The sequence below is a fragment of the Equus asinus genome, chromosome 2, assembly GCF_041296235.1.
Source record: "Equus asinus isolate D_3611 breed Donkey chromosome 2, EquAss-T2T_v2, whole genome shotgun sequence".
NCBI lineage: Eukaryota > Metazoa > Chordata > Mammalia > Perissodactyla > Equidae > Equus > Equus asinus.
The window spans coordinates 110,777,698-110,805,058 of NC_091791.1; the positions used below are offsets into that span (position 1 = coordinate 110,777,698).

General features: G+C 48.6%; 2 protein-coding genes across 4 annotated transcripts in view; one reads left to right on the forward strand and one right to left on the reverse strand.

Annotated features, from left to right (window-relative positions):
* The window catches only part of PGPEP1L (pyroglutamyl-peptidase I like), a 33,909-nt gene extending 18,482 nt beyond the window's left edge, over nucleotides 1-15,427 (forward strand). The window contains exons 3-5 of one of the 3 annotated variants that reach the window (XM_014849605.3): nucleotides 12,558-12,680; nucleotides 13,727-13,953; nucleotides 14,661-15,424. In XM_014849605.3, coding sequence (XP_014705091.2) covers nucleotides 12,558-12,680; nucleotides 13,727-13,953; nucleotides 14,661-14,901 — 591 coding nt within the window. In that variant the 3' untranslated portion in view covers nucleotides 14,902-15,424. Of the gene's footprint in view, nucleotides 1-12,349; nucleotides 12,532-12,557; nucleotides 12,681-13,726; nucleotides 13,954-14,660 lie in introns of those variants that run through there. The other 2 variants (XM_070496200.1, XM_070496193.1) reach the window with 2 other exon arrangements.
* Nucleotides 15,428-19,542: 4,115 nt separating this feature from the next.
* IGF1R (insulin like growth factor 1 receptor) overlaps nucleotides 19,543-27,361 on the reverse strand; it is a 290,964-nt gene continuing 283,145 nt past the window's right edge. Inside the window, exon 21 of the mRNA XM_014849602.3 lies at nucleotides 19,543-25,931. Within this exon, the coding sequence (XP_014705088.2) occupies nucleotides 25,550-25,931 (382 nt within the window). The 3' untranslated portion in view covers nucleotides 19,543-25,549. The remainder of the gene's footprint in view (nucleotides 25,932-27,361) is intronic.

The window sequence follows — 27,361 nt, forward strand, 5'->3', positions numbered from 1 at the left end:
GAGGCCCCCCACAGGCCTGAGGGCAGCACCCAGAAGCCTGATTCCGCCCAGGCTCCCAGATGGAGAACTGGGAACCCCCCTCGAGCAGAGGGGTATTCTTGACAGGCCATGAGGGTGTGGTGTTATTTTTGGAGCAAAACCACAGGAAATGTATTCAGAGGTTAATGACCTCCAACCATGTCCATCTAAAAAGCCAACTCTAGGGGCTGGCCCCACGGCATAGTAGTTAAGTTTATGTGCTCTACCTCAGTAGCCCGTGATTTGCAGGTTTGGATCCCAGGCGCAAACCTACATACTGCTCATCAAAGCCATGCTGTGGCAGTGTCCCACATATAAAATAGAGGAAGATTGGCACAGATGTTAGCTCAGGGACAATCCTCTCCACCAAAAAAAAAAAAAAAAAAAAGCCAATTCTAGCAGCAGTCTCTACTGACCTTCCTTTCTGACCAGATCTCTGAATGTGGCAGACTCCCCAGTGCTAGTCTTTGGCTAGAGACAGGGGCTGGTTCCCTCCTATCCTTTCTCTTTCCCGATCAGTCCTATCCAGTCATCACAGGCCAAATGCAACTGATGAACTTATAGCATAATTTAAAAGGTAACATCCCGAATGTATAAAGAGCTTCTGTGACTGGCAAAAGAAATGGTGAATGACCCTATGGAAAAGTGGGCCAAAGGTGTGAGACGCTTCACAGAGAAAGGAATACAAATGGCTCTTACCTACATGAAAATATGTTCAAACTTGCTCATAAAAGAAAAGCAAATTAAAGCTACACTAAGATCAGATTGGTGAAAATCCAGAAGTTTGACAGCTCGTGTGCCAGGCTGTGAGGCCACAGGCACTGTCATAATTTGGTAGCGGGAATGGTGCATGGTACAGCCCCAGTGGAGGGGAATTTGGCAACACCAGGCAACGTGATGTATGCAGTGTCCCGGCAAGCCAGCACCTTTCTAGGAAGCTCTCCCAAAGATACACCAGCAAAAATAGGGAAAGACGTGCATAAGATGGAGAAAGTGTATATAAGAAAGGGGGGTGCTAAATATGTTACATCTTGGTTTACGGTAATTTAAAAAATCAAAGATAAATCGTAAAATTAAAAAACGGTGTCCTATGGCGGAGAAAGGAAAAGGAACTGGACTTCTTTGAGCTTGTTTTGTTGCTTTAACTTTGGAACCATGTAGAATATTTTATGTACTAATAAAACAAAATTTTTTTTCAAGATTTTATTTTTCCTTCTTCTCCCCAAAGACCCCGGTACACAGTTGTATATTTTTAGTTGTGAGTCCTTCTACTTGTGGCATATGGGACACTGCTTCAGCATGGCTTGATGAGCAGCGTTAGGTCCACACCCAGGATCCAAATGGCGAAACCCTGGGCCGCCGAAGCAGAGCCCACGAACTTAACCACTCGGCCACGGGGCTGGCCCCAACAAAATTAAATTTTTAAAAAAGCAATGCGTAGAAATTAAAAGTCAATTGAGTGAATGAGCCTAACAGTGTATCCAGTCAGTGATATAACCACACAGAGAGGAACCATGATGAGGAGTTTTGAAATCCAGCCATTCACTTTAAGGACAAAAAACAAACACAAAACAAAAATATCTTAAACTTTTCAATAATCATATTATTGGAGGCAAAGTTGTAGTATTGTTCTGAGAGCACTGTGTGCATAGTGTGGGATCAAGTAAAATGTGCAGTGAAGGATGTTTAGCATCTCGACCTTTGTGGCATCATCAGTAGGTTCCCCTAAACACTGCATGTATTCAGAACCCCCCCCTCCGGGGGACAGCATGACCGAGGAGAGCCACTGAAAGGGCAGCAGTAATATCTCAGTTTTACAGACGAGGCATCTGAGGCCCCTAGAGCGTAAGTCACTTGTCCAAGGTCAAGTGTCTGAGCTGGTGCCTGAGGGGCAGTTGTGGAATTGAACCTGCACCCACCAGGCCCTAAGCCTCTTCTCCCAACTCCTACAATGTGCTGTGACCTCCAACTTGGCCCTGGGAGTACCGTCTCTCCTGCCCAACCCACTCCCTTCCCTAAGACATTTATTCTCCCTGGGCATTTCCCATCCACATAGGAACAGGGCAACACAGTGCTCGGCCAAGGAATGGCTCAAAGACTACCGAAAACATGAATGAGTGACTGAACGAAAGAAAACAGAGAAAATTGCCTTCTTTCCTGCTTGGACCAAAAACTAGGGGGAGAAAAAAGGGAAAATGATTCTAAAGGAGAAGCCAGGGCCCAAGAGACATTGAGAGGCCTCTGTGTCAGGGGGTCCCCAGGACCACCCTCAGGCTCCATGATTCACCTGAATCCAGTCTCAGAAAAGCTGTCATACTCACTTTTACTGGGTCCCACAGCAAAAGGATCCAAATTAAAATCAGCAAAGGGGAAGGTGCATGGAGCAAAGACCAGGAGAGCCCAGGAGAAGCTTCCAAGTGTCCTCTCCCAGTGGAGGCACGTGGATACATGTGAGCCTCCCAGCAATGACAGGCGACAACATGTGTGAAGTGTTGTTAACCCAGGAAGCTCACCTGAGCCTCGTTGTCCAGCGTTTTTACTAGTAGTCAGTCACATAGGCATGCAGTGCCCGCCTGACTGACCTCAGCTGCTCAGACTGCATTGCAAAAACAGGCATCCACCAAAAATCAGTGTTAGCGTGAATGCTCATCAAACCAGTGTGTGACCCGAGGCCTCAGGCATACAAAGCTGTTCTTACCAGGCAGAACAGCCCAAGAGTTCAGAGCTCTTCTCCCAGGAGCCGGCCAAAGGTCAGTCCTGAGGACAGGTCATTCTTGGGAATGCACAGGGTTTGAGCAGCCCAGGCCTGCAGGGTTAACCCTTTCCTGCCCAGCTTCCTAAGCAGAGGTTTGCAGGCCCAATCCCACCCCCCCCCACCCCCACCCCATCCTTCAGATCATTCCATTACTTCCTAGATCAGCACCTCCTTGAGGGTCCAAAATCATTTCCAAAGTGGGATTTGCAAGGTGGTCCACTGGGGTACAGGAGGAAAAGATCAAGATTACAATTTCTATGTTTCTTTACATTTTTTTTTTTTTAAAGATTGGCACCTGAGCTAACAACTGTTGCCAGTCTTCTTCTCTTTTTTTTTCTTCTGCTTTTTCTCCCCAAAGTCCCCCAGTACATAGTTGTATATTCTAGTTGTGAGTGCCTCTGGTTGTGCTATGTGGGATGCTGCCTCAACATGGCTTGATGAGTGGTGCCATGTCTGCGCCCAGGATTGGAACCAGTGAAACCCTGGGCCACCGAAGCAGAGTGTGCAAACTTAACCACTCAGCCACGGGGTCAGCCTATGTTTTTTAAAATTGTGTTAAAAAACATAAAATTGGGGCCAGCCCCGTGGCTGAGTGGTTAAATTTCCATCTGCTCCTCTTTGGCACTCTGGGTGTGCGGGTTCAGATCTCAGGTGTGGACCTACTCCACTCACCAGCCATGCTGTGGAGTGGTCCCACATACAAAGTAGAGGAAGACTGGCACAGATGTTAGCTCAGGGCCAATCTTCCTCACCAAAATAAACAAACAAAAAAAATCATAAAATTTACCATCTCAACCACTTTTAAGTGTACAGTTCAAATAGTGTTAAGTATGTTCACACTGTAGTGCAACAGACATGTAGAACTCTTTATCTTGCAAAACTGAAACTCTATGCCTGTTGAACAACAACTCTTCATTTTCCCCTCCCCCAAGCCCTGGTAACCACCCTTCTACTTTTTGTTTCTATGAATTTGACTACTTTAAATACCTCATGTAAGTGGAATCATACGGTACTTGTCTTTTTGTGACTGGCTTACTTCACTAAGCATACTGACTCCCAGGTTCATCTATGTTGCAGCCTATGTCAGAATTTTCTTCCTTTTTAAGGCTGAATAATATTCTATCATTTGTACACACCACACTTTATTTATCCATTTATCCATCGATGGACATCTGGGTTGCTTCCACCTCTTGGCTATTGTGAATAACGTTGCAGTGAACATGGGTGTGCAAATATCTCTTTGAGATCCTGCTTTCAATTATTTTGATATACACCCAGAAATAGGATTGCTGGATCATATGGTAATTCTATTTTTAATATTTAGAGGAACTTCCATACCCTTCCACAGTAGCTGTACCATGTTACACTCCCACCAACAGTATACAAGGGTTGCATTTTCTCCACATCCTCACCAACACTTGCTATTTTATTGTTTTTATAGTGGTCATCCTAACAGGTATGAATTTCTATGTTTTTAGTCTAAAAAATAAGAAAGAAATTAACCTGGACCAATATTTCCTAGCTGGACTGATGATGGCCTTGCTTTATATGTCCACAGGTCCTGGGACAGGCATGGTGTCCTGAGGGATGAGGGAACGTGTCACCCTTGGGGCAAAGGCCCTCCTGGTGATAGGGAGGTACTTCCTCTTGGAATCACTTTTAATTTATTAAAAGTATTTCAGCCCAGTTATTGGGTTTCAGGATTATATTATCCAGTTATAATTAAACTAATCCTCCAATTACGATCAAGGAATCCACAAAAATGATCTGCAAAACCCCACAGATAGAAGATAATACGGATAGCGCAAACATGAGCAAATGCGTGAAAACAGCTGAGCGGCACTTCCTCTCCCCTCAGATGTGCTCTCTGTCAGCCACATTCTGATATAAAAACAATGACACTCTCAGATGAAGTTGGCCCGAAAAAGGGGGAGGATCTAAGAAAACCACTGAAAATGTAGATTTACATCCACTTAATGACAATGAAGCCCACTTGAAGTGTGTTTTGTGTCTTGAGACGTCAAGACACCAGCTAATGAGAGTGTGTGGGTGTGTGCATGCACCTGTGCACACTCAAATCTTTTATTAATAGGCACACATGATCAAAAACTTGGAGTCAACTGCTCCAGACAGAGAGATGGGAATCATGGGGCTGCTGTTTTTCATTACTGGATTTTTCTGGAAACAATGACCCAGTAGTTTGGAAGAATCACTGAGGAGACTGAGAGTGGGCCAGCACAGTCATCACATATGGAGAATGGAACTTGGCATCCTTAAGGAAAAGAGAGTGACTTTAAACTGAATCCCAAGATTTCCAAAACCACTTGTGAGGCTGTGATCAGCCCTAAATAGTTGACACCGCTGTTGTGGGAATATCTCCTTTGTGGCTGCTTCCTGGAACTCCTCCCTTCTTTCAAACTTATCCTTTCTGGGCCTCGGTTTCCTCATCTGTAAAATGGGGACAGTTTGAGCACCTCATCAGGAGGGTTGTGGTGAGGCGCTGTTACTGAATCAAGTTCATTTTTGCCCACTGCCCCGAAAGCCAAACACTGAGATGAGATTGCAGCGGAGAGAGAGTTTACTCACAAGGCAGCCACGTGAGGAAACTGGAGAATGAGCCTCAAATCCGCCTCCTTGAAAATAGGGACTCAGGGATGTTTATGGGATGGGGGGCAAGATGGTCTGAAGTGTGGAGATAGATGACTGGAGGTGAGGAGAGGTGAGGAAATTGATGACCTGCACAAGCGTAGTCAGACCCCATGCCTCTTCCTAGGACGCATGTTCACAAAATGGTGGCATGAGCATGATCTGAGGGTGGAGTTTTTAGCCTCTTGACGTCAAATGTCACTTATCAGACATCTGTGCAGGCTCAGTTGATGAATTTGTGGTCTCCAATGACCTGAACTGGACCAGAGAGTCCTAATTCTTGAAAAACAGCTCATACCCCCATTACCATGGTGACCCAGGCTCCAGGGAGCTGTATCTACAGGAACCTGATGGGAATCAGGTAGCATATTGCCTAAACAGCATGGTTGACAATGGGCAGGGGAACAACCGAGAGCTATAATCAGTAATTGCAAAAAGGAGAAAAACTTTAGTTCCTAGCTACCTAATCATCAATGGCTAACTGTGCCGGTTTCCACGCTAGGCACGGTGCCTGTACACAGGAAGGTCTTTCACAGGCAGCTCGTCTGGTTACCAGAATACTTTTTAAGCTTTTAGAACCAGAAAAATAGTACAGACATGTCCACTGTGAAAATCTTACAGAGGACAGAAAGAAACAAGGATCGCCCCTAATTCTTCCCTCGAGAGATGCCCATTTCAGTATGTTTCCATTTCCACAAACGGCTGCAGGAAACAGGCCAAGAGCCTGATTTGCTGGACTTCTTCCTGCTCTGGGTTTTTCTGTGTCGCTAAGTTGTTTGTAAGACTGTTTTGAGTGTCTGTGTTAGACGCAGCTGATAGATATCCTACACCTAACACGTCAGGCCTCCGCCCATCTCTGTGGCTTCTTCCTCCTCTTGACGAGCCCCTCCCAGCTCTGGCTTTAGCTTCCTTCTCTCCCTGTGGTGGGGGAGGCGGGGATCCAGACTAGATGGTGTTGAACCCCAGGCCTGGGTCTCAGCTACCACCTGATGGCTCCCTGGTCATCCCTTCCAACCCAGCAGATCAAGAGGAATCTGTTATGATTCCTTCTTCCATTGTCATCCCCAGAACACCGCCCCTCCACGCCCCCCAAGACCCTCAGCCAGAGCCCAGGACAGAGATTGCATGCAAGAGGTGCCTCGTCCACATCCGACAATGGATGGATGACTGAGGGAAAGAAGAACAAGGAAGGAGGAAGGAGGAAGGGCGGAAGTGAGGAGGGGAGGGAAGGATGGGAGGAAAGGATGAAAAGACAGGAGGGAGAGAGGGAGGGAGGCAGGTCTTTGCACACATCTCCAAGCCTCACTATTCCTTTCTGGGCACGCTCCTGCTGAACCCTCCAAGCCCCAGTCGGAGGCTCCTCCCTGTGGTCCTCTCAGGCTGCACATCCACGTGTGTGGGCTGGCTTAACCTTCATAGCAAGCCCTAGGAAGGAGGCCCATTATCCCCATGTTTTACAGATAGGGAAATTGAGGCTCGGCAAGTTTCAACAATTCGCCCAAACTCACGCAGTCGGCAGTGGAACAAGTGGGGTTTGGGCTCCTTGTCTCTTACCCCCAGGCTTCCCCAGCCCAGCAGGGGCCCAGCCTGCCCTCAAACCAGGACTCCTGTCATCACTGCCCATTTCTGGTCCCAGTCCTCATCTCCTCCGTGAATGTGACCCTCAGGCCACGCCCTGCCCTGAGCAGAGGACAGCACAGCAGGCACTGGGGGAGTCTTTCTTGAGAGACTGACTGAAGTCATGCTTTCCTGTTTCTGGTGCTAGCCCCGAGCTCTCGTGTGATAAGGGAAGAATCCGATTTTGGAAAAACAGCAACTGTTTTGCAACACCAGCTGGTGCCACAGCCTCGGTGGATTTGAAAAAAATTCAGAGAGCAACTGGTGTCTTTTTTCCTTCCTTCAGTTCCCTTTGTTAAACTGCCATGTGTTCCTGGTGACCAGATTTTGGAAGACACGGAGACAGGAAGACTTGGGAGAAAGAGGCAGAAGGCGGGGCTCCCTGCTTCCCCAGGACCTTTGCAACGGATGGGGTTCAGGCTTTTCTGAGGGATTATGGGCCCAGCATGGGCAGTCGGCACCCGAGCCTGCCCATTCCTCTGGCTGGAGCAGGACCCTGGAGGCCACCTTGGTGAGGGTGGTTGCTCCCGGCTCCCCGCTTTAGCACACTCTGCAACTCTAGCTGAGAAAACGTGCCAGTCCGGAAAGCACAACCCCCTGGCTCTCTCGAGGCCTGCACAGAAGTGATACCCCCTTTCCTAAACAACCAGCCCTTCTCCGCAGAAGGCGTGGTGGCAGCCAGCGGCCTGGCGTCTGTTTGTGCAGCATGTTCTACTCACTGCTTCTGACGGGCCCAGGCGCATCAAATTCTAATAAATGCCACTTTTGATAAATTCCTCTTGCATGACTTTCTCAAATGAATATGGGCTAATTAGAAGCATTGATCCCCCACAGAAAGCCCCCATTGTGTGCCAGCACATAATAATGTAATATTTGTGAAAACCCCTCTGATGTTTAATTATCCCCATTTCACAGATTAGAAAACTGACGTGCACCAAGGTTCAATAATATGCCCAAGTGGATCTATTGAAAGGTGGAAGAGCCAGGTCTCAAACCCATGTCTTTCTGACCCCCAAGCCCATGCCTTTCCCTGCGGAGCTACGGTTGGGGTCTGGCTCTGCACATTGACCCCTTCTGTCCTGCGTCCTCCTCAACACAGGCTTAGGCTGGCGATGACCACCAGCTTGGCTTATTTCTCTAAAGTGCCCTTTGTGCCATGAGTCACAGCGTAGGTGATCCAGGACACCAAGTGTGTGTGTGCGCACTCATGCGTGTGTGCATGTTTGAGAGAGGGAGAGCAGAGTGTCCACGTGAGGCAGTGCCTGGAGGCTTGCTCCATGTTTCCAGTTGGAAAGAGCTCCTCAATATCTCAAATCGGATCCCGACGGCAGTCCCGGGTCGTCTGCGGCCCCTCAAGCTTTATAACGAGCTGGATGGATGAGCTGGCATGTATCTCAAACTCGACCAGGCCTCATCTCATTAGCAACCGGAAGGCCTCTATTGGTCAGCCCCGGGGCTGCTAGAACGCAATACCACAGACTGGGTGGCGAAACAGCGGACGTTTATTTCTCACAGTTCTCGAGGCTGGGGAGTCCCCGATCAAGGCAGCAGCAGCTTCACTTCCTGGTGGGAGCCCTCTTCTTAGGTGGCAGACGGCCGCCTGCTGTGTCCTCACCTGGCAGAGAAAGAAAGGCTCTGGGCTCTTCATCTTCTTGTAAGGACGCTAATCTCATCCTGGGGGCCCCACCGTCCTGACCTCATTTAAAGCTAATTACCTCCCAGGGGGCTCATCTCCAAATACTGTCACATGCCAGGTTAGAGGGGACACAAACATTCAGTCCCTAGAAGCCCCCTACACGGATACATCCAACCACCCCTCCTGGTGACCTCAGAACGGCTGCAGACCTCCATCGCTGTGCAAGCAGCTCGGCCAGGCCCAGGCAAGGCCTGTGGCCAGTGGAGGCTGCAGGTGCTCTCCTGTCGGCCCTCCATCCTCCAGGGGGATGTCTGTTGGGTCCAGTTGGTCTTCCCCCTGCTTGAAGGGCTCCAGGAGAACCAGCAAGGGTTGGGACTTCCAGCCCCGCAGCGTGAGTGACAATGGTTGCTTCATCCCAGGGGAGGCTGGCTGCACCTTAGCAGAGTCCCTGTCACTGGTGACAGGGCAGATCCACCAAGCTGCAGGCTCTGCCTTCATCAGGACAACTGTGGAGGGAAAGAGGAAGAGGGTGACATTCTAATTAGGAAGAAAAAATGTACCAGGAAGATACAGGAGAATAATTTCAAGGCAACACGTGAACAAGTTCAAGTTTATAGTGGCCCACAATTCCTTATCTGAAATTCCGATATCCAAAGACCTGTAAAAATTAGAAGTTTTTAAAAAGTTATTTGGTGGCAAAAAGTGACCTGAGTTGATATGAGGCAACGTGTGACATCTGTGGCTGGTTATGGAGTGCAGCGCCAGACCAGCAGCTCTGGTGGAATCCAGCCCGTGGATTCTAATGTCAGTCTGAAGTCCAGTGTGTTTGAGCACCAGATCAGAAGCTGGAAAGGAAATACCTGATGAACAGAAGCGGGACCTTCTAATCTCCTGGGCCTCGTCTTTCAGATAAGTAAAATACACAGGGGACTCAAGTCTAACGTCAAATGCCCTCCCTTCCACGCCAGCTCTATGAATGCCAAGGAGATCTACGGTTTGGCTTCCCTGCACTTTCTACTTTGGCAAGAGTGATGCTCTCATGGACTTAGAGAGTTACGGATTGAGTTGTGTCCCCCCAAAAGATGTTGAAGTCCTCACCCCCAGTACCTGTGACTCTGCCCTTATGTGGACAGGGTCTTTGCAAATAATCAAGTTAAGATGAGGTCGTTAGGGTGGGCTCTAATCCAATATGACTAGTGTCCTCAGAAAACAGGGAAATCTGGACACAGAGACAGACATGCCCAGAGGGAAGGCTATGTGAAGATTGGCGTCATGCTGCCACAAGCCAAGGAGAGTCTAGGGCTACCAGAAGCTGAAAGAAGCAAGCTAGGATCCTTCTACAGGGCTCAGAGGGAGCACCGCCCTGCTGCCACCTTGATTTGGGACTTCTTTCCTGCAGGACCGTGAGATGATAAGGTTCTGTTCTGAGCCATCCCGTCTGTGGTCCGTTATCATCACAGCCACAGGAAACTCACTCTCCCCGAACCCAGCCCCTAAACTCAGGCAGCAGCTGGAGGGTCTTTGACAAGACATCCAGAGGCTCTCTCTTCTCTCCTTCCTCAGCTGGCTTGAGGTGGGCTGGAAAGAAAAACCTATGGTGGAGAAAAAAACCGGGGTTCCTGTTGTGGCTTGCCTTGTCTGGGCTTTACGTTAGAGCCAGCTCTGAAGCAGAGCTGCGTTCTTATGTGAAGAGGAGGCATTGACCAATCACTGCTGGGCTGGGGGGTGGGGGGACTGGGGGAGTTGCTGAGCCAGAGAGGGCCTGCCCCTGCCCGGCTCAGGGTGGATGTCTCTGTCCCAGGGCACTGCTTTCTTTGCAGGCTTACTGAGCATAATTAATCAATGTTTCCATTGCCAACCAAACTAGGACAGCTCTTCAGGGCACAGCACTGAAAGCAGATTCCCAGGCAACTCTATTTGGTTCTGAGGCTCCCGTGCAGCCTTTTCTCAGAGCCAGACCCCATGAGAACTCTGCTGAGTAGAAGAAACTCATTCTGCCCGGATGGTTGGGTTCCAAGAAGCAGCCCTGAGCCAAGCCAAGGACTCCTTATCCTCATGACAGAGCCAAAGGTGACCCAAGAGTGGTGCCTTCCAGCCCCCACTCCCTGAATTGGGAGCATCCTGAAGGAGCTGGGGCCGGTGCAACCTTGCTCAACCCCTGCAGGACAGGGGACCCAGATGGCGTCACAAGGAACTCGGGCTTGTCTAGAACCCCCTTGGTCTGTTGGGCCCTTGGAATGTCCACCTGGAAGCTCAGCCCACTTCCTCTATGGCCCTCCAGCCCACTGCCCTGTGTGGCCTGGCTCTCCTTCCTGCCTCCCACCATCAAGCAGGCAAACGAATTCTCCCTCAAGGCCCAAGTGGGGATGTGGTCTTGGCATTTACTTTTGGAAATGAACAAAGCCTGAGCTGGTCCAGGGAACTGGGCTTCTGAGGTGGTATCTGGAGGACAGAGCAGAGCCCCTCAGGAAGGCTGACCTGGTTGAGGACAGACCTGAGACACCAAAAGTCAGCCAGAAGGAACACAGCCCTCCTGTGGAAAGCAGCACAGGCAGACCCACATCTGGACACGCCATCCCCGCCCGGCTCCTCCACAGCCCAGGGCCAGGCCCTGGAATCTCCTGCCTGCGATCTTAGGGCAGACCAAACAGCCCTTGCTGCACCCTCCACGCAGCGATGCATGCTCCTGGATGTCCTGAAATGCCAGGAAAGGGAGTCAAGAAAAATGGAGATGCTAATCCAAAACCATCTTGTTGACAAGCACGGCTCCTGGTACAGGGAAAGGATTTGGCCTTTTCAGGATGATCTTTAGTTTCCTAATTCAACTTTCACCAACAGTGAAATGCACACCTCTAAGATCTCACTCTCCTGCTTTTCTCCCTTCCAAACTGTCTGCCATTTCTCCTGCCCTTGGAAGAGGATGCTCCCTGACCTTGAGTTTTCTCCATAGCCCTTCTCCTCCTCTCCCTGTGCGGGCGACATCTAGATCTCACCTAGACTCGTGGCTTTTGCTGCCCTGACTTGCCAGCGTCTCCCCAGAAGCCTCTCTGTGAGCTCCAAGCACACAGAGCAGAGGGACCAACTCCCTTTGGGTCCTTCAAACTCAGCAGTCCAAAGTCAACCCTAAGGAGCCCTCCAGCCCACTCCGCCGCCTCCTCCATCCTCAGGAGGCAGCTCTGACTCATCCGCGCCTGTGCACAATGCTTAGGTGGCTTCCTTTTGCCCTAAGGATCAAATCCAACCTCTAAGACTCAATCTGGCTTCCACAGACTTCTCTAGCTTTGTTCTCATCCTTCCCTGATGTGTAGTGCCGTCGATACATTATTGGGGTGGTGGGTTACTTCTCAAAATGCCTGGGGGTGCTACAGGCAGTTAATGCACGGATCCAAGTCCAGGGTGCTAAACGCCCTGTCCTTGGAGGTGCAGGGCACACAGAAGAAGGCTTCTGCCCTCCACCCGCAGCCTGCCGCTGCCAGAGTGCCAAGTCATACCACGTTTCTCAAAGGCCTCAGGCTCTCACGCTGCCCTGTTTCTCTGCAGCTCCCTCTGCCTGGCACGCCCTTCTCCTCTTCTTCACCTGGCTCAGCCTGTTCTGTGCCTTAGCACTCCCTGCATCCCCTCTGTGAACTATGTCCCAACCCGCAGGCTGGATCAGACATGCCTCTGGGGTACCACACCTCGATGGGAACGGCTTCCTGGGGCCTCCAGAGGCAGGAACCATGGCGCTTCTGCCGGCCCCTTGCCACTGTGTGAGCTCCTTGAGGGCAGGGTCTAGGCCCATGGAAGACCCCTGGGAGTGGCATGGATGATCCCAAGTGTTGGCTTTTCAGGGACTCCCCCTGGCCCTCCATCAAACGAGGTGAGTCTGCCTGCTTCTTTCTGCAGGAGCTCTCCAAGCTGGGCCTGGGGAGTGACAGGGAAGTGGAGCTGCGGACTCTTCAGCTGCCTGTGGATTACAGGGAGGTGAAGCAGAGGGTCACCAGAATCTGGGAAGATCTTCAACCGCAAGTAAATGACAGCTGGGGAGGCGGTGGGGCAGGAGTAGGCGTAGGAGGCTGAAGACGTGGTGGAGCCCCAGAGCCCAGGAACCCCTGGACCCTCATTCTAGGGTTGATGGCTGAAGTGCACCCTGCCCCCACATCCCACCAGTAAGGTCCCAGCCGATTTTGTAAGGTCCTGGGTCTGTTTGCAAAAGTTTAAGCTGAAATATAGCGTAGCTCCTGGAAAGAGACTCTGGAGAGAGAGAAGGAAGAAAAGAAATGAAAGCTTTATTCCCAGTCAGGGCTCAAAGACAGTTTCCAGCTAACAGAGAGGCAGGCCACTGGGTTAGGTCCCAGCCCTGCCCCTGCAGAGCAGGTTGGCTGTGAGGTGGGATGTGAGGCGAGGACCTTTTGGGCCTTGGAGAGTAGTTGGAGGGTCGCTCACACTGGGAGGTGGGAGAGTAGCCCATCCGGGGAGGGCCCATCTTCATCACACAGCCTGTTTTATTCAAACAGAGTTAATACATAAAAAAACGGGTACAAATATCCAAAAAAACGAAGACCAGATGATGAGATTAACAAAACCTACACCACCAAACCATTAAGACAACACCCCAAATGTTTTGATAAAACATTCAGCAGCTATGTTTCAAAGAGGAAGAATAATCATCTAAAAAAGTTCGAACAATATTTTGTTAGGCTGTTCCTAACTTCCTTTATTAGAGTTTCATAAAAGAGATGGAAGATTGCACTGCAATGCTAAGCTTCTCCAGATACCAGCTTCCATACCAGCTGGACCCCAGGGAAAGAAAGGGAGTATGCCACCCTGTGAGAATATTTTGAAACACACAAGTATTTGAATTAAATGCCACATGGGTCTCTGTCCAGCTGTTCTTGTTCCAGCACATTCGCTGGGGGAGCAGGCCGGGATCACGGCTGCAAGGAAGATCTGGGGTGTGAGATGATTGGCACTCGAGCTCTCCCTCAGCTTGGCCCTTCTCCCACACCTGGGGAGCTGAGCAGACCTCAGTTTCCCTCTTTCTCAGCCTGTTCATCTCATGTATGTTTACACAGCTCGCCGTACACGTGGGCTTGGATGCCACGGCCAAGGCCATCGTTCTGGAGCAGTGCGGCAAGAACCGCGGCTACCGGGATGCCGACATCCGGGGCTTCCGGCCCGACCGCGGCGTGTGCCTTCCGCATGGCCCGGAAGTGATCACCTCGCGGGTCAGCATGAAGACGGTCAGCAGGCGCGTGGCTGTGGAGGGTGTGGAGGTGGCGTTTTCCTGGGATGCAGGCAGGTATGTTCTGTGGGTGTCGGTTGACTGAGCAGGTAGGGGAGGAGGAATGGCTGCAGCGTCACTCTTTCTTCTGGAATGCCCCCCGTTTTCCTTCAGCAGGCCATCCTGTAGCCCCTCCAGGCCAGCACGTTGCTCACAACCAACTGCGGCCTCGGTTCCAAGGCCCGTTCCCCAAACCCGGCCTTTGGAGCATTGACAGAGAAGACGTGGAAAGGCGTATTTTGAGAACCACTAACATTTTATAGATGCTTTATTTTTATTTTTATTTATTGCAGCCAAGTTGTGAGTTAAGCATTCTGATTTAGCCCCAAAGATTAATTTACCTTTGTTTTTCCAAACTCTGACCTTCCCACCCCCTAGTAGGTAGTTTCTCCTGCCCCCAAAGAATAAAGGAACAAATGACTCAATGCAGACGTGGATGAGACGGGTTCTCGGGGCAGAGGTGTTTTGACTAGGTCTAATATCTAGTCCCTTCCCAGGTTTGGTCACTTGCTGGTTAGCGGACCACGAGGCCAAGAGCCAGTCTCTCCCCACCTCATTCCCAGCAACATGTTCTTTCTGAGGCAGAACAACAAAACCTAAGTCTCCCAGGGCAAGTCCTGCCTCCTCATGTTTTGAGGATGCTGCATTCTTTGTGAGTTCTGCTCACATTTCATTGAGGTTTGAGGTTGGTCCAAGGAGTAATGTGGTGTTTCCTGTGGTTGCAGATATGTCTGCGATTACACCTACTACCTGTCTTTGCATCATGGAAATGGGTGTGCGGCGCTTGTCCACGTCCCTCCACTATCTCGTTGGCTCCCCGCCAGTCTGCTGGGAAAAGCCCTGCAAGTCATCATCCAGGAAATGCTGGAGGAGACTGAGAAAGCCCGAGCTCAAAGCCTGGTTCGCAGAAAACTCAACCTTGGTGATTCCAGCCAAGGGGAACCTATTGGGGGACTGCTCCTTTAGAGAAAATGAAATGTTTCAATTCTGTGTGCAGAGTTCAACTGTGCTTTGAGAGGCTTTTTAAAAAATTGCTTGTAAAACAGTTTACACAGAGAAAAAAATTGTGAATTAGCCCAACGAAATCAAGAAGGGTTATTTTATTGTCAGAAGAGAGAAGAACACTCTGAAAGGCAGACATTTCACAAGGGATTAACTAGCTTCAGTTATGGTTTTCAAGACAATAAAATGAAATCCTAGCAATTTTTCTTTTTTCTCTTAAAAGACCATGCAGCGGGCCTGTGTGGTCCTGCCCAGATTGCAGGAACCACGGACCTGTTCTGCAGAGCCCCATGTGTTGAGTCGATCCATGCTCAGCTGGCCATGGGGAAACACATATGTAGCTACCACTCGAGCGCCCCATTCCTGGCCTCCGAGCTCTGGCATGCAGGTGCTGTGGACAGCTTCTGAGCCACTGAGTCTCTAGTGTTTGGTTTTTCTTTTGTTATAAAATTGTGGTAAAATAAACATAAAATTTACCATTTAAACCATTTTGAAGTGTTCAGTGGCATTATGTACATTAACTTGTGCACCCATCACTACCATCCGTCTCTAAAACTCTCATCATCCCAGACCGAAACTCTGTCCCCACTAGACAGTCTTTCTCCCCACCCTCCCCCCAGCGCTTGGCAAGCGTTATTCTACCCCCCATCTCTGAATTTGACTGCCCTAGGGACCTCATATAAACGGGATCACGTTTGTTCTTTGGTGACTGGCTTATTTCCCTCAGCATAATGTCTTCAAGGTTCATCCACGTTGCAGCATGAGTCTGAATTTCCTGCCTTTTTAAGGCTGAATAATATTTCATCATATGTATAGACCACATTTTGTTTATCCCCTCACCTTTTCATGGACTCTGGGTTGCTTCCACCTTTTGGTTCTTGTGAATATTACTACTTGGAACACTGGTGTGTGCAAATATCTGTTAGAGTCCCTGATTTCAGTTCTTTTGTGTATATGTCTAAAAGTGGAATTGCTGAATCATAAGGTTATTCTATGTTTAATTTTTTGAGGAACTGCCATACTCTTTTTCATGGCAGCTATACCATTTTGTATTCTGACCAGTAGCATTTGGTCTTAAAGCAAAGGTCAATAGCTAGGTTTAGCTTCTCTGCCATGGTCAGTACTATCCCCAACTTTTTAGAAACAGAATCTCCCCTCTGCATCTTTCATTTTGCCTGTATGCCACTGTACTGGGTCTTGTGCCAAGGTGGTCATAGCAAGGTTTTGCTTGTCCTGTGTTTTCTGGGGGCAAATTTCTATTGGGAACCCCATTAGCAACATTGTTCTTTAGAGGAAGGGGTTGAAGGTGGCTAAGCTCTGGGAAATTTCTTGTTACGTTGGTGTGCTCTCAACTATCATTTCCCACTTAATTACATTAAAAAAATCATTGTCACTTAGTGCCCAGATTCATTCACTGTAAGAGAAAGCATCTTCAACTTAGTAATAAAAGAACTGGGCAGGCCTTGCTTGTCCTGCCGTTAGCCCTTCAGCATACTTGTGCCTTTGGAGTAGACTTTACAGGACTCCCTTTGCAAATTAAACTGGCTCATTTGACATAAAACCGATCAAAGTCACAGTGTAGCAGATCAAAGCCAGCAAGTGGGGTGGGATGGTCTGGGCAGTATGCGTGGGTCCGGCTGCACGGTTGTTAATGTGGAGAGTCTTCTATATTTGTAGGCAAACACCTGCTACCCAGAGCCCTGGATCCCCCTTCTTCTAACTCCTGTCTCAGGACAGTGGCAAGCAGGGGGCCTCTGGGACCTGGCTCCAGTGTTATTTCAAATTGTTTAGTGCCAAATCATACATATTTTACAAACTTTTAGAAGTCATCCAGGTGGGAGGCCCAGACCTCCCTCTTGATGAATGTCCCCGTCATCGCCCCCTCTGTGGCCTCCAAAGTTCTTTACGAAGAACTCCAGAGGGCCTGTTCACATGCTAGTCTAAGTGGTCTGCCATCCCCTGTTGATACACACTGGGGTCTGTTTAGTTAGGGTTGATATGCGGCAGTTCTGAGTCAGTTTGAAAGTTGACACAGCTTCAAAAGGCTGAGCCCTCAGTTGGACATTTAATAGCTGGGGGGTCTTGAGCATGTCTGTGTATTTACTGTCTGTAAAACGGAGTAATAAAAATGCTTCCTTTGCAGAGTTGTTGTGGAGATCCAGGGAGAGAATGGATGTGAAAGTCAGTCAGCGATGAGAGAACACTATAAAAATACACAGCTTCCTGAGTATGGGCTGGTAGCTGGACCTGTGAGGGTAAATATAGCAATAGCCCTGCTGGGTTTGTGGTCTTAAGAAGTGGCACGGTGGGGAGAGGTTGTAACACTTCGAAAGACCCAGCACCTTCAGCCTCAAGAGAAATTGCTGCTCCTTCTGGCTGAGGACAAGTGTGGAACACACCATGGCAATCAGGACGTGCGGCGTCAACCAACCAGGAACATGGGAGGGCCACACCGGACTCCTGCTTCCACCCCACCCACAGCCCAGACATCCATCTGAGCCTCGGAAACGAGCTGCCTTTAGTCACCGGTCATCTAGTGACTCCCGAGTGCCAGGCACTCTGTGACAAGCGTGAGCAGACACCCTGGGGCAACATAAAGTTTGAGAGAGCACCCTCTTAGGCCTTTTGTTTTCAGGTCCAAATCCTCATGAGACTCACAGGTCTTTGGTAAGCATGGCCTTTGGTTTCTGGCTACTGCCCACCCTTGTCATTTAGCCCTTTATCTGGGGGCCTCATTTTTTTACTGGAGTATAATTTCCCATGATCAAAGTTTAGTGAATGATCACTTTGTCCTCCTGATGTGTCTAAGCGTCTCTGGGATGATTCTAGAACATTCACAACTTGTTTCCTTTGAACATATAATTTACATTTCCTACCATAACCATTTCCCCCTGACAAAGATAATGATGCTTGGATTCTGGAGGCCCTGGGGCAGGCCAAGAGCATCAGCCAGAAAGTAAGTAACATTTCTGAGGACCTCCTGGGAGCCGCATCCTGGTGCCCGTCCGCGGTTCTCACTGGCACCCTCTGAGGAGGTGCGCTGGCCATGAGGTACCAACAAGGACAAGGAAGCGTGAAGACTTTAAGTCGTTGCCCCAGTCACCCAGATCAAACCTGCCTTGGCCTGCCTTTAGTCAGTGGAAGGTATAGGAAAAGTCTACAAATCAGTCAAAAATGAAATACAGATTTCTGTATTTTATGTATTCAAATTTTCTCCTAGCTGATTTAATGGAGTCAGAAACAGAATATCTTCCCTGACTTCACCAGCAATTTGCATGCTGAGAAGGTTCAGCTGTCAGCAAGCAAGCAGAGTCTCACACGGAACACCTCCGAGCGACATGTGTGAACACAAATGCCACCCGTAGCTCAGCTTCCCAGCCTCAGAAGCGTGCTGATTCTTCCAGAAAGGGGGGAACAGAATCAGAGACCAAAAATGCATACAGAATTCTTTTATTTAACTTAAACCAGGTAGTACTTTAACTACTAGAAAAAAGCAGAGTAAGAGAAACTAAAGTTGCTTTAGCTTCAGCCATTCAAAATAGACAAAGTTTCTTTTTTTCATAATGTAAAGAATCCAAAGTATATCGCAATAACAGGAATAAATTCTTACAACAGAATATACAAAAACATTTTGAAATTTTTTTCATCTACTGATTTTTTTATATAAACAGAGGAATTTTTTTTAGGAATAATTTATACACAGAAAGTCATTTTATGTAACAAATTGGCCATGTTATTACCTTTTTTTTTCCTTTTTTTAAAAAACTTTTTTTTTTAAACAAGAAAACTCAGAAAATGCATTATTTGCGATGCATCCATTCCATCGCGCCTTCTGGTTTGATTTTTTTCTGTCCCAGAGGTAGACAAACTCTGGCAAACCTCTCACCTCAACCTCACTGGCTTAGAAAGCAGACAGGTGTTTTTGCCAAGCATCTATTCCACCTGTGGATGTGTCTACGCAACGCCAAAGATCCGAATGAAAAATTGAAAACAAAAACCAAATTGTTTCTGGACCTTTCTCCCATATAGTGCAAAACATCCAGATGTTTCCAGTGATGGGGATTTTGTGGAGTTGTGTAGAACATGGCCAATAATCCACTGGGAGCTAGAGGAAATGGAGTCAAACAAAAAAAACTTTTGTGTAGTTTTTATTAAAAAGAACTTGTTTTGTATTGGAAAAATGTATCTTCGGTGTTCTGCCTTAAATAAAAATAAATAGGGTCTCTTCCTTGCTTTAACAAAGCATTGATCATGATACAGGGCATGTAGGCAAACGGCCTGCGTGCACCAGAATTATCCTCTTTTGTGTGCTAAGTCTGTGTGCGGCGGTCACTGGGCAAACCGTTAGCTGTGCGGTCCAGTCGTTCCATCTCCAGGCATCGCGCAACAATGGCAAATGCCAGAGCTACCAGACCAGATGCTCAGCAGCGCCCTGGGCGCCGCTGCACTTCAGCACCTCTGCTGTTTCCTTGGCCAATGAGGTTATTTCAGTCTGTTAAAGTAGCTACACTCCAAAGGGAAATGACCAGTAAAAGATGATCCCCTTCCCAACCAGAGGGTTCTGGAAGACCAAGATACTGAAGATACAGAACTACCGCAATCATCATCATTCCTTTGTTATAAACTAGGGCACAAAGCATGGGAGAAAAGAGGGTGAACCACGTCTTGGGTCAGGGAAAAATCGTTTTTTGGCATATTGTAAAGCTAGCTAGTAAACAGGTGTCCTAAAAAAAAATGGATCACAAACACACATTTGCACACACAGAGAAAAAAAGTGTCTTTAAATTATTTTCGGCAATTATAAACTACAAACATTTTATAAAATTATTCTATGTCCTTACAAAAATGCAATGAAACATTTAATTAGTTCTTGTAAACCAGATCTTCGTCAACTGACTACCCGTAATCTACTGGACTTAAGAGCCCTATTGAAAACGCTAATGAGTGACTAATTAAAACAATGTTTACCAGAAAGATGTGGACACACACAAACGTGGACATACAGATGAGTGATCATTATGTTCTTGCATAAACAAAACAAAACTCTAAAAGTCATGCCCCAGAACTGACAACTGACAGGTGTGATGCAGTTCGAGTTCTTGAACAGTTTGACTTAACTCCGCGATAACAGTTTCCAAAGTAGGATGTTAGTTTTATTTGTTGAAACCAAACGCCCACGGATGACTCTTGAGCCTTGATGTGGTCTGAAACACCTTCAGAAACCTTCAGAAACCATCAAGTTCAGAACATGGCCCACACTTCTTCCAAGCCCTGTACCCTTCTGCTCGCAATTCTTCTCTTCATGTCGTGTCATGACCCGTTAACGGTTTCCTACTGCCTGATCATTCCACCATCAAGGAGTGTTCATCTGCTTTTTCTCTAAATGACCAACTAGTCATCTAAGCTGGAGGCCAAAAATGAAACCCTCTGGCCTGTCCAAGGTCTGTATCTTCAGCATCTCTGGCAACAGAGGTTCAATCTAACAACATCCTCTCTCGAAGTTCTCATTTGTGCCACCAACTACGTCAGAGGGGAGTAAGAAAGTTTGACTTTCATCACTGGTTCTTAAAGAGTGGATCTCTGGTCCATATCTCCCAATGCTGCTTAGCCCAGGAAATGAAAAGACAGCTGACAAACACAAAAGTAACATTAACAAAAGAACAAACCCCAAACTTTAAATGCATTACTGGGACTGCTGGAATGGGCCAAGGCATACCATGGAGCATTACTGTCAACTGGAGGGTGCCTACGTTTTGGAAAGGAGTTGCCTTCAACACTGTCTGGCCACCTTGGGAGGACCCAACAGTGACAGCTGAGGACCTTGGACCAAGCATCCTAGCCTTCTCACCGATCTGAGCTAGTGTGACCTTGCCACAACAGCGGCCTGTATCATGTACAGCCACCTGCCACCCCAGAGGTGGGCTGCTGAGAAAGACGCTTCGGTGGAACACATTGGCCTAGAATTTGGCATCATACTTGGCTTGTAAATCTGTTATCCCAACCGAAACACATGACTTCATGCCAAGTATTTTACCATTGGGTAGTTCCACAATAACCACTTTTCTGTTTTACCAAGCCACTTTTCCTACCATTGCAGTGTTGTTCCGAGTCATACGAAACAGGCTGGAAGGAGAGGCCAGTGTTGGCCACGAACACGGTCTTCTATCTTCAAGGAGGAAAGCTCATTCCAACTGTGTATCAAATGTCACAACATCCCATAAACGAGACCTGGGGTGGTCGGGGTCTCACACAGCTGCAGTTCAACAATGTCTCCAGAATACACCAGCTCCTGCTGCCTCAGGGAAGGGCTGTGTGTGATAATGTTTTAACGCTCACATCAATTGAATGATGTGCCTCAGTGGTTCATGTCACTTCAAGCAGTGTGAGCTGCTGTCAGAAGGAGGTTGCATGGAAAATGCCACAACTCAGCTAGATTAAATTATTTGGAGCATACAAAAGAGAAAAATCAAGAAGAGGTGGGGAAATGAGCATAAAATTAGGCTAGAACTGTGGAGAGATGCCTTGGTATAGTCAAGGTGGGTGGTTTGGTCCAGTAAAATGACTGCACCATCACACAAGCATCATTTTCGCGTTTATTTAAGTGTTTCTGAAGCATTTGTTATGATGGGCACTATGCTATTAGTGTTTTCTTTCTATTTAAAGAAAAACCACCTACATAAAACAAAAACAAAATGACACCAACAACTCGGACAGTTTAAACAAAACCCTATAACCAGCTGAATGATCTGTAGAAATCCAGTTGTGGAAACCGGTAGGTATGTGCAAAAGAGAGGAGAGGCCACTATTTCAAGGGGTCACCTACAGTGTGGAAGAAGAAAACCCTGATCGAACAGTATTTCTCAATGACCTTACGATCCCAGGGGACTTGGGAAAGGAGAGTAGTATTCTTGCAGGAGGGAAAATGCTCCTGAGCTTAACTGCAGTACTGGAACTTTAAAGGAGCCATCCACACTTTGGGAAAACCCCCACCATGTTTCCCAGATAAAATCACCAGTGCCTGTAAGAGCAGCTGCTGGAATGGGGAAGGCACCATCCACCCCTGTGAGCAGCAGGACAGCGGGATGGAGGCACAGCCCTGGCGGGAGGCATGACACCCCAGAAGGAGGCTCTGTGCCGACCACCAGCCCTTTCCAGCCCAAAGGTTTGGTACATCTTTGTTTTCCCCTGGGGGAGGAAGTGGTGAGGGTAATGTTGGAGAACAGTCTGGAGAGAGAGAAGGGGACTTTTGTCCTCTGTACATTCTACGTGGGACTGGCTGTTAGGTCAGGAACCTCTGCATTCTTGAACAGAAGGCCTGGTGGACCGAGCTCTCAAAGTGCTGACACGGTGCCCGGCCGACGTGAACCTGCTGGGGCACAGGCCGGGGCTAGGGCTGCAAACCAAACCCACACACTGCCAGGTGGGCTTCCAACAGCGACTGTCTGCCCCCGGGCACTTCCTACCCTCAAAACCTGGGTCACCACTGCTCTTCCAATGATGGAATATGTTCGTCATTCAATCTGCACAAAGTAGTTGGTTTCAAAGACAACCAGCCTGGGCCGGCTGGAGGCCTCCACTGCGTGCTGGGCGCGCCCCCCTCACAGCAGGCAAGGGCCAGCTGGGAGGGGATCCTAACACCTCACAGCCTCTAGGAAACAAGGTAGGAGAAGAACAAAAGCAACGCAAAACAAGACATCTCAGACGAAGGCAAGCGGTCTGCGAGGAGCCCAGGGAGTGAGTGCTGCTCCGCCCCCGACGCAGCCTGGCCTCTCCCTGCCTCACCTGGTGCGTGCGGCCTGTGGTGTGGATGAGGTTACCAGTATCAACGGCATATTGTCAGGTGCTGAGAAATGTGAGATGTATTCTTTTTATATATACACATATAAAAAATAAGAGTGAGGTAGATAAATGTTTGGGGAAAAAAACAACACAAAAAAACAAAAACTGTCCTGTCTTACACGCACACGCACACACACACAAAAACCCTCTTCTCAGTATTTAAATTCATAATGGGGCTTCTCTACAGTGATTGAAACTGGTATCACAAAATAAATTAAAAGAAAACTCCTACATATAATTCCTTCTTAATTGCCTTTTTTCTTTTTTCATTTTTTCATTTTTTTAAAGGGAAAAACTATGGCACAGAGGCTAGAGAAAATCGTGGGACTGAAACTACTGACAAGCAAAAAAGCACTACAAACTTCCTTTTTTGTGTTTAATCTCCAGTCACAACTAGCAATCACTGTATTTTAACTTTGTTCTTACTCATAAACATTTCCATCCCAGAAGCAACTCTTGTGCTGTCATCACTCTGGTGAGAAGTGCTAAAAACTAAACAAAACAAGACCCCCGGGCCGAGGACTTGGACTCCTGGCCAAGGAAAAGCGCGCCAGCGCCAGGGCTCTGGTCCCCTGGGAGTGAGCATGGGCTCCTCGGCCACTTTGGTGCCCGCACTGCCCCAACCTGGTCCTCAGGCCGGTAGACTGGGCGGTGGGCTTGCTGACACCCCGAGGATGCGCCCCTGTGCCTCACTCCCCGCAAGTGCCAAGGAGGACCCTGGGGATTTTCAGGTTCTAAAGACAGGTAGGTCGGTCTGGAGGGTGGTGGCGGAAGGCCACAGAGGGGCTCGCTGGACCACGTTCCGCTGCACCCTTGGACTCAGCAGCTGTTTTTCATGGGATGGAAGGATTAAATATCCATTAAAAAAAAGTAATCCAAATACCTAGTGTCTGCAGTTAAAACTGCTGTTGTACCCAAGAATTAAAAAAATAGATAGATGTGTGTCACAACCAGAACAAAGGCAAGGGAAAGAGAAGGTGAGGCTTTTCAACAACGGTGACTATCAACACTGAACAAGGATGTGCGAAATATTTAACCTTTGTTTTCTGACCTGAGTTTGTATCATGTCTTGCACTGTAACAGACTCAAATGCTATGTGAGAGCAGGCTGAGTAGGGGCGTGTGGCACCCCGGGACTGTGGCCAGGGGCGGCGCCGCCTTCTGCCCACCGCCTTCCCTCACCAGCCTCGTGCCCACAGAGCCTACGGGTTAGAACAGAACTGACGGGGTGGGGCTGGGGGGAGGGGAGGATGTATTTATCAAAAGGCATCAAACAGTTCATGGCAAATTATGTTATATAAGTATCAATTACTGGGAAAAGAGGAAGAAAGTCACGCACTCTAGTACAAAGCATAAGAAGTTTCTTGGAGTGAGCAGAAAGGGAAGAAGGGTAGACCTGAAGGTTTTCATAGATTAAATCCACAAAGATAAAGAACAAAAAAAATAGCAGCTTTTTTTTCTGTACAGACGTATAGATGAATATCTGAACCGTAAAAAAGTTATAAAAGTGACATTAAAGACGATGTGTATGCAAATGTTTCATGGTCTAACATAGAACTGTAAGACCCATGAAGAAGTCCTAGTAACAGAGAAAATGTCAACAAAGCTTAGAATGCTTGAATCCATTTACTGCTTTTCTTCTTACTGTTGTGGTGGTGTTTGAATTTCTTTCCTTGCAAACCTGCATAAACAGTTGGGCTGAGTCCCTGGAAACCCCTTCCCATCTGTGTCCTTGGGGGCTGGGAGGGGAGCTGGGGTGGGGACAGGAGACTGGCACGTGCACGACCTTTACTCAGAGCCTGTCTTCCAGGCTCTCGACAGGGCCTGTTTTCTCCAGAATTCCTGGGGCTAGAAGGTGGGGGTGAGGAGGTGGGGCAAGGAAGCCAGTTCAGCTTCTCCCCGTCTTCACTGAGAGAAAGTCCCATTCTGTCCAGTTCCCCCAAAACATAACCTAGTCAGAAGCAATCAGACCTGTGTGACCGCGAGACTTGAACAGAACACCAGGGGATGATCAGATGGAGTGCATCACCAGCGTGGCGCTTAAACGGAGGGCCCAGACACCATGCTCGCCCCATGCCTCTGGAAACAAGAAAACAAGTGCAGGGGTTGTGAGGGAGAAGGTTCAGGGTTTTGGCAGAATTTGGCAGCGTTAAAATGGTAACAACCTTGGATGAATGATGGCCCTTTTTAAGTTTCATGTCCCTAAAAAGGTGAGAGATATAGTTAAAAAATTCCGTCTCAACTTGTTTTTTATAAAGACCTACGGTGACAGGGGCAATGTGGGGCCACAGGGAGGACACTATTTCCTCAATCTGATAAAAAGGGTGTCCCGGCTGGGTCTGCGGCAAATGTTTTTCCATTATGAAGCAGAAGGAAAGAGAAAGGTGTGAGAAAGAGACATGAGAGTGGCGAGAGACAGAGAGAGAGACCAGAGAGACTGGGGTGAGAGAGAGAGATGACAGAAGAGACAAGGAAAGAGAGTGAGGAGACTCAATTCTCAAGTGTTCTGTTGCTATTAAGTGTTGTCATTAAGGTTCTTAAAGGCCCATGTCAGTTAAGGGTTTGGGTAGGGAAATAAAAAGCTGCTTGCATATTGAAAAAAGGAACATCCCAAATGTGTTTACTGCAGAGAAGCCGTCTCCCGTGGGCAGCAATGGCAGTTCTGGAGATCCACTGAGGTACAGGAGGCTGTGAATAGATTGTTAAAACTCTCTCCCCCCACCCGCCGAGCGTGCACACACGTGACTGTCTGCACGGGATTCGGGATCCAAGGATCAGCAGGTCGAAGACTGGGGCAGAGGCAAGGCCCTCTCGTTCTTGCGTCCCCCGTTCATGTGCGCGTAAGGCTGTCTCTCATCAAAGCTGGCTCGGAGAACCAGCACGCCAGGGCCTGGGCCGTTCTCGGCCTTGTGTCCTGAGTGTCTGTCGGGCAGCGGCAGGGAGGACGAGGAGGCGGAGGGGTCCAGGGGGACACTCTCCATGTTCTCCGGCTCCAGGTCCAGCTCCTCTGGCTCGGGTGGCTTGTTCTCCTCGCTATAGTAGAAGGAGACCTCCCGAAAGCCAGACTCCATCTCGTCCTTGATGCTGCTGATGATCTCCAGGAAGGAAGGCCTCATCTTGGGGTTGTACTGCCAGCACATGCGCATCAGCTCAAACCTGAGGTGAAGACAGACAGAGGATGGGCCGGACCTGGAATGGTGTACATGGCCAAGCAGCCTCCGGGGCCACTTGCTGTGGTTTTCCCACCTATATGCGTACAGCGAGAGCACTGAAAACAGTTCTGCTGCTTCTCTGAGTCTCTGGCTTTCCTTCTTGATGGCCCAAGAAGGCTTTAGCTTCTCCTGACTTATGTCCTACCACTGGATCCACCTCTCCCAGAACCCAGGACCTAAGACCCTGCACAGTACAAAACCCAAACTCTCATTTCCTGGGAAGGACAAATCTACGCTCACAGGGCCTGTTATCGCACAGATTATTTATGGGGACAGTGCTAAGAAAAAAACAACAACAAACCCAGCTTTCTATTTGAAGCATCTCTTGCAGCCACTTATTAAACCTTATTTCCAGAATTAGAATGCAGGAAACCTCTGGTTCTTCAACTAATAAGGTTGAGGAGTGATCAGAGCTTTCCCAACAGTGATTTCTCTTTTAACTGCAGCTATGCTGTTTCTAAGCTTCCTCCTGGTGGCAGGGGACCACTGGCAGAGGACCTGAGGAAGAGGCAGTGTAAGGCAGCGTGACCGCAGGACGGGAGGAGCGCCCATTCCAAGTCTGCCGGCTCTGTCTTACCCCGGGGGGAAGGCTGCTGGCTTGGTGCCCCACAGTGGCAGAGCCCGGCCTCTGATGCAGGCTGTGCTGAACTGAGCAAGAGGTCCTCCCAGTGAAGACCTGAAGCCAGATGGCGATAAGGCAGTGAAGGAGAGCCCTGTGCAAGAGTCTGCGCCAGCAAGGGACAGGCAGAACAGTGTGGAGCCCATGCTAAGCCTGCATCTCACCAGCTGGGCCCTGATGGCACTTGGGCTGCAAACCTCTGTGAAGCCCTCGGAGTCTCATGGGGCACCAGGAGTCTTCCCGGCAATGGGACTGAGCCCCCCAGAGAGCAGGAGGCCACATATGGAAGAAGAAAGGAGGCATGGCGCTGCTGGTGCAGTCAGCTGTCTGGACCCAGGAACGGCCTAGTCTTTGTCAAGGGTTCAGAATGCCTATGGGAGTAGGGGACGCTTCTTATTAACACAGAATGCAGAGCGATCCAGCTAAGTGGACCTTTGAAGTAAACAGGAGAGCGAAGGAGCCAACGCCCAGGCTGGCCACAGAACACAGAGGCCATGGTTCTGACAAGGGATCAGCCAGTGGCCCTTTCTCATGTGAGCTTGAAACCGAAGTGCCTTCCTTCTACTTCTGTTCTTGCTGGAAAATTCTATCCTGTTTTGTTTTAAAACTTCTAGCTAAAGAGATGTTTTTCAATAAAAATGGCCAACTGGAACTCCTCATATCTAGGAAGCTCAGAGCACCCCAGGTTGGCTTCCAGCCTTCTGTCAGGCTGATCACTTGACCCACAGACCACCTGCTTACGTCTGGCCCCAGGG